Genomic DNA, 7296 nt, shown 5'->3' with positions numbered 1-7296 from the left:
GGCGCCGAGCCGTTTTGTTTTGTTTTTGAGAAAGTTTCACTCTGTTGCCCAGGGCAGAGGACGGCAGTGTCAGCCCAGCTCACAAGCAATCTCAAATTGCTCGGTTCCAGTGATCCTCTTGCCTCAGCCTCCCAAGTAGCTAGAATTATAGGTGCTCGCCATAACAAATTTTTCTATTTTCACTAGAGGTGAGGTCTCACTCTTGCTTGGGCTGTTCTCAAATTCATGCGCTCAAGGGATCGACCTGCCTCAACCTCCCAGAATGCTAGGATTATACGTATGAGCCACCATGCCCGCCCTCAGGAATTTCTTCTATCGCTAGAGATGGATGGTGAGAACTCCTGTAATTTTTACCTTTTCTTTTTTTACTTATCTATATTCTTTTATAATACACACATTACTTTCAGAATAAGAAAAAAGAAAATAAGAGTTATTTTATCAAAGAAAAAGACCACTAACACTGGTCAATTCTGAAACACATCTGGAATGGCCAGAAGATAACTTTGACTGAAGAGGCTTTACAATGAGCAGTGCCAAAGAACAGGGGCAAAGGAGAGGGAGTATACTAGAAGTACTCAAAACAAACAAACCAAAAAAAACCTAAATAGAAATTAGAGTTGAATTTCAACTTATAATATAAATGCACAGAAACCTATGAGGCCCTAGACTTGCTAATATCTATAACTGTTCAACTTTTGACTTCTACTTGGCTTCAAATATTAGAAAAACGTGCTTAGCCATCCTGTACTACACAGGGTAAACAGGCAAACAAAAACAACAACAAAAATGGATGAGAGTAGTTTACACATTTGGAACCAAATGGTGACTCTTGGGAAGAAGGCCACTGGAGAACACAAAGCAGACAGACCTGGAAACATGAAGACGAGGAGCTGCAGGTCAAAATAGTACGAGGACCAGGTCGTGGGCTGATGTTCAGACACAGAGGCTATGATGGGGATGTTGTTCTTAGCATAAGAAGGATCCAGCAGTGAGTAGAAACGCCCCGTCCAGGGTGATATTTTTCCTGGTAGCAAAGAGGCAATAAATATTTCACAAATACCCCTGAAACAAATATCTGACCCTAACTAGGCCCAATTTCCCATTTTAGTAAGATTCTCAGAGACAGAGGAGGACTTTTTTTGCTTACATGCCAGTAATACTTAAGAAAATCTCATCACTTTCAGCCTGTTGGCTGAGATCAAGTGACGAGAAGTTCAATCCTTTTTTTTACAACTTGAGAGTACTCTGTTAGCACAGCCAGCAGAATAAAGTCAGGCTGTATATACACTCAGAAGAAAAGAGGCCGACATGCTTCCTAGAAGGGTTTAAGGCCAAGTCTGGGTCAAACCAAGGCCAACTCTCAAGACTACATTAACTGTATCCTCCAAAGCTGCTCTGAATTAGCAAACACTTAGGGAATAGCAAACCAGCCTCTAAGAGGGACATGGAAGTGAGGAAATGGAGAAGGAGAATGTGGCATGCCAACTAAACAAAACAGACATGTTTTTGTTCCCATGGGATCAGGTAAGTGCTGTAGTGTAGGGTATGGCAGGAAATACAAAGATTTCTCCCAGCCAACCAATAGGGAAAAAAAAAGGAAAAGAAAAAGAGAAAGAGGAGAAAGATTTGAAGATAAGATACAGTCCTTTCACCAGATGTGATTAAGAGCTACGCTAAGGTGGCACTCCCTAGCATGCTGAATCCAAACACTGGACTGACAAAGGGATTGCACATAAAAATGGTGGACTTTATATGCTTGAAATGGAAAGAGAAATAAAAGGAAAAAAACTTTCTGTGGTTAGGAAATACCCTGTCTTTTTATCTGCATTTAACACTAACATCTGTGAACTTTCCATACCTGTTAGCATGAGGAGAGCTCCCACAGTGAGGAGGACAAAGCCCACCAGGGAGATGACACTCCGGAAAAGAACTTCAAATTGCTGAGGGTTCAACTTGCTGCGCAGGTAATCCACAAAGGCATGGATCTGGCACAGACCAAAGACTCCAAAGGCTGCCATGTGCTCTGATGAAAGAACGGGCTGTAGGGGAAAGCATATGTACAATAGTAGTATTGAGAACAAAACCAATGAGTCCAGCATGGACCTCCATTATCCTGATCTAGTTCAGACCAAGGAGTCAAATGAGTTCTGAGGTCCCCAAAGGAATCCTCCAATCTAGGCAAGGGTTTAATTCACCTGCCATATTTTCCAAGGAACACTGGGGAGTTCCCCAAAGGACACCATACACTATTATTATCACATCTTTGGCATTTGCTCAGTCATTTTCCCCAAATTCCCACTCACTGAAATTCTCATCACTCAAGGCCCATTGCAAATACCATTTCCTCATAATTACCAATCTAAAATCAATCACTCCCCTCTATACTTCATAGCACTTTATTTTCTCTTTAAAGACAGGATCTTGCTATATTACTAGATTTGAACTCCTGAGCTTAAGAGAGGCTCCTGCCTCCACAGCACTTTAGATCTCTTCTAGCACCTAATCATCCCCTGCCTAGACCAGAGGCTCTCAAACACTAGTAAGCATCAGCTCAATGCCTGTAGCTCAATGAGTAAGGGTGCTGGCCACATACACCAAGGGTAGCAGGTTCAAGCCCGGCCTAGCCCTGCTAACCAATGACAACAGCAACCAAAAATAGCCAGGTGTTGTGGCGGGCACCTGTAGTCCCAGCTACTTGGGAGGCTGAGGCAAGAGAATCACTTAAGTCCAAGAGTTAGAGGTTGAGGTGAGCTGTGATGCCACGGCACTCTACCCAGGGCAACGTAGTGAGACTCTGTCTCAAAAAAATAAAATTAAAAATAAAAAAAAACTTTAGTAAGCATCATAATCACGGAGGGTTTAGAGACGGAAACAAATTGCTGAGCCCATGCCCATTCAGTCAGTCTGAGATGAGGCTCCAGAATTTGCGTTTCTAATAAGTTTCCTGAGGCTGGCTGGGCACCTATAGTTCAGCGGCTAGGGTGCCAGCCACATACACTAGAACTGATGGGTTCCAACCTGGCCCAGGCCTGCCAAACAATGACAACTACAGTAAAAAAAATAGCCAGGTGTCATGACAGGCACCTGTAGTCCTAGCTACTTGGGAGGCTGAGGCAAGAAAATCACTTAAACCCAAGAGTTTGAGGTTGCTATGAGCTGTGACACCATGGCACTCTACCCACTCTACCGAGGACAACATAGTGAGACTCTGTCTCAAAAAAAAAAAAAAAATTCCCAGAGGCTGATGCTGCTGGTCCAGGAACTACCCTTCCAGAGCTACTATAATACAGGCTATAAGACAACGGCATTTATCTCTTTGCCCCCAATAAGACTAAAACATCACATCCTTAAGGACCAGGACCGTATTTTTATTCTTTTTATGTTTCCCAATGATTATCAAATTTCATATACAAATGCTCTCTGACTTATGATGGGGTTGTATCCCAATAAATCCATTTTAAGTTATAAATATTGTAAATAGAAAATACATTTAATACACTTAGCCTACTGAACATCTCAGCTTAGCCTAGCCCATCCTAAATGTGCTCAGAACCCTTATATTGGCCTACAGCTGAACAAAATCATGTAACATGAAGCCTGTTTTAGTAGTGTTGAGTATGTCATGTAATTTACTTAATACTGTACTGAAAGTGAAAAGCTGAATACCTGTATGGGTACTTGAAGTACACAATTTCTATTGAATGCATATCATTTTCACACTATTGTAAGGTAAAAATATCATTAAGTTGCATGCTATAATTCGAAGATCAACTATCGTAAATGATCAGTAAAGAAATACTTGGTGACAGTTCAGACAAAGGTGCCACTTTCATGAGAATTTTACAAGAGATATCAAACACACCACATCATTCTCTGATTTAACAATTGTCTCTAAGGAATAATGTGGTTAAAAGGTTTGTGCTTTACTTCAAAAAGGACTTAAAATTAGGTACCATTAAGAAGATAAGGATTTACCCACATTAAATGAGGTCATTTGCATTAAAAAGGCCAGGAAATTTTAAGTCTGACAACACAAATCAACTCAGCTCAACCAAAATATCCCTCCACCTTCCACAAACATAAGCCAAAGTATCAGCCATTAAATACAAATTGCATAGAGCAAATATTAACACACTCTCAGACGTCAACTTTAATGACTAATGATTCTGATGCTTCAAGTAACATAAGCAGTCCAATATCAAAGCTGTGACTAAGACTTACTCATCTTAATAGAATCTAAGATAAACCAATCTAATTGGGGCTACTTAGAAAAAAATGGAAGAAACTGAAAACAAGGGCTCACCTGAAAACCCACAAAGGAGATCTGCATGGAAAGAATGGTGCCCAGGCAATAAACAGTACAATAGGCCACGTAGATCCGGTGGGAGAAACGGCCTGTGAGCATCAGTACCAGGACATGGAGAGGGATCAAGTTGATCAGGAACACGTAACCTCCCCACGAAGAAACCTATGATAGAACAGAAGAAGAAGAGTTCCTCTGAGCATTCCTCCTCAGACCACCACCACCCATTAGGAGGTCACCTAAGACCTTTTTAAAGAATATCTCTTTACAGTAAATATAAACATTAATTTATGCCAAAAGGCTTAAGGAACTTAAATAACTAGTTTTGCAAAAGAGGAAAATCAAATTCAAATCCATTACTATAATTCAATCCCCGGCTACCCCGTGGCTGCTGACAGCATGATCACATAACAGGAGGTACCCAGACCTCAGGGTTAATCTAGATGCAATGAGGTCACACAGAGGATTTAGGTATATGTGAGTAAATAGAAGCAATTAAGGGAGGAAGTCTAAGTACAGACACAAGATTGAACAGAAAAAATACACTAGAAAAATAAGAAAAATGTAACAGAAAACAAAGTTAGTTAACCAACATATACGTAACCTTAGAAAATAAAGTAATTGGAGAACTTTAAAAATTAAAAACATGTAGAAAAAGTTACCATGTAAAAATAAGCAAGGGCACACTTGGCTGCCCAATAGATGGAACCGGTCTTTACTGCCTTGATCCACATGTAGTAGGTGAGTAACATGCAAAAGATGGCAATCCCTGCAGAAAGGACACACCAAAAATCCAGTAAGAGGCCATCCTAGCACAGCGCTGAAGAATTGTGACGGGATTCATTAACTCAGGGCCACTACTGAATCACAGTGTAACTTCTGGCAAGTTATTTACCTCCCTTTGTCTCAGATTCCTATAAAAAGGAGTCTGTAAATAGTGTCTACATTATAAAACGATTGTGAGGATAATTAATACATGGAAAGCATTTAGAACAGTACCTCGCATATGGTAAACATTCAGTACATGGAAATGTTGGCCATTATTATTATTGTTTTTTCCAGGCACTAAATTCCTGCTACTGTAGTCCTAAAGATGTCCTGACCTATCATGCATCATCCTGCTTCTAAATCTTAACCCAAGGCTTGGAGCCTGCAGCTCAATGAGTAGGGCGCTCAATGACAATTGCAACCAAAAACAGAGCCAGGCATTGTGCTGGGTGCCTATAGTCCCAGCTACTTGGGAGGCTGAGGCAAAAGAATTGCTTAAGCCTAAGCAATTGAGGTTGCTGTGAGCTGTGACACTACAACACTCTACCCAGGGTGACATAATAAGCCTCTGTGTCAAAATAAATAAATTAATTAATTAAATAAATCTTAACCCAAGCTGGTCCTTATGCACGTACTGCCCCCTCCTTAATATCTCACTAATGTAGCCCCAACTTTAAGACCCAGTTTGACCTCAACCATTTCCAAAAAGTCTTCCTTTTAATCTCCCTTTGCACTCAAATTAATCTACTCATAGTTCTGTCATGGCACATTGTACTAACTGCCTAGAATTATCAGAATTATTTTTATAGGTCCATTTTAAGCTTCCTTGGTAGATTATGGGCAAATATAATCTTATTCATTATCTATCTCTTTAACGTCTTAATTATGCACCAAATAATTATACTCATTTTCAATCTTTATAATACTTAACACTGTGTTTTCTCAATAACATTCAATTTTAAGAACATCTACTCCCCTTATCCAGGGAAATAACACAAATGATTATAATGTTAAAACAAAAGTTAACTCTATGAGTCCAGAGACGAATCAAAGGCTTATAAGAAAAGTTTCAAGCTGTCTTTCTAGAGGGGATGATGGGAAGAGAATATGATCCCATCTTGTCATTCTCACTCAAATACCATTTTTATTATTGCTAAACAATAGATCTAAACACAGATTCTATTGCATTTTGTAAAGCTCTGTTGGATAATGTGGGGAACAGATCCCCTTCAGCATTTTTAAAGGCTTACCTTCATTATCATAGGAGCCAGCAACAGATCGAGAGATATATCCAGGAACAACAGCAATCATGGCAGCAGCCAGGAGCCCAGCCCCTGCATCCTGTAAGAAAAAAGAGTAATACATTAATACTGACACACCTGTGAGGGGGAAGAGAGGCTGCCCTAGTCCATTCTGTTTATAAAGGGCCCAGAAAATATCCAACAACTTCCAAAGTAGAGGTGAGATGCTAAAAATGCTAGAAATGCTCACAGTACAAAGCAAAAAATTTCACAACCAATTGCCCATGATGCCAAGTCTGAAAGAGAACAAACACGTCAGCTAAGGATAGACAAAATCAAGTGAGACGTCAAACATCAGACCCTGCCCCAAAATAAGCTGTTTGGCTACCAGACCCCACAAGCTTATCAGTCCCTACCCCTAATAATACCTGCACATCACAGGTACACCAGTCACACCTCTAAAAGCCATGCAAGGACAAAAGAAACAAATTATTGTCATTAGAGTTAAAAAGCCAACAAAGGTAGTAATGATCTACTGGGACTTAGGATGCCAGGAGCTTAGGTAATAAAGTTGGAGCATCACCAGACAACCTTTGAGCTTAGGGGAAAGTAGCAACAAAATACAATTCACTCTCCAAAAAAGTAAAGATTTATCTATTGATAAAAGTTAAATTTGGGGCAAGGGCAGCAAGGAAAAGGATGAAAATGTTCCAAACTTAATTCAGACTTTCCAAGCACTCCTACTAGTTTATCACCTCTCAGGTATCTCCCTGACACCACAGTACAACTAAGAATAACACCCAGCAAGCCATGGTCAGCATTGCTGAAACCCAGAAAAACAGTCAGCATGATGGAGTCAAGTACAGAAGCCAAATGGTTTAAGAATTTTAAAATAAGGGTGGCGCCGGCTTGGCGCCTATAGCTCAACCGGCTAAGGCGCCAGCCACATACACCTAAGGTGGCGGGTTCGAATCCCCAGCCCGG

General features: G+C 40.4%; 1 protein-coding gene across 1 annotated transcript in view; it reads right to left on the bottom strand.

Annotated features, from left to right (window-relative positions):
- STT3A (STT3A, catalytic subunit of the oligosaccharyltransferase complex) overlaps positions 1–7296 on the bottom strand; it is a 29264-nt gene that overhangs the window by 11960 nt on the left and 10008 nt on the right. The window contains exons 7-11 of the mRNA XM_012809586.2: positions 6322–6412; positions 4966–5072; positions 4304–4468; positions 1859–2039; positions 869–1024 (exon numbers count right to left, since the gene is read on the bottom strand). Of these exons, the coding sequence (XP_012665040.1) occupies positions 869–1024; positions 1859–2039; positions 4304–4468; positions 4966–5072; positions 6322–6412 (700 nt within the window). The remainder of the gene's footprint in view (positions 1–868; positions 1025–1858; positions 2040–4303; positions 4469–4965; positions 5073–6321; positions 6413–7296) is intronic.

This window comes from Otolemur garnettii, unplaced genomic scaffold, assembly GCF_000181295.1.
Source record: "Otolemur garnettii isolate 467f Iridium unplaced genomic scaffold, OtoGar3 scaffold00108, whole genome shotgun sequence".
NCBI lineage: Eukaryota > Metazoa > Chordata > Mammalia > Primates > Galagidae > Otolemur > Otolemur garnettii.
This window is presented reverse-complemented; position numbering and strand designations above follow the sequence as displayed.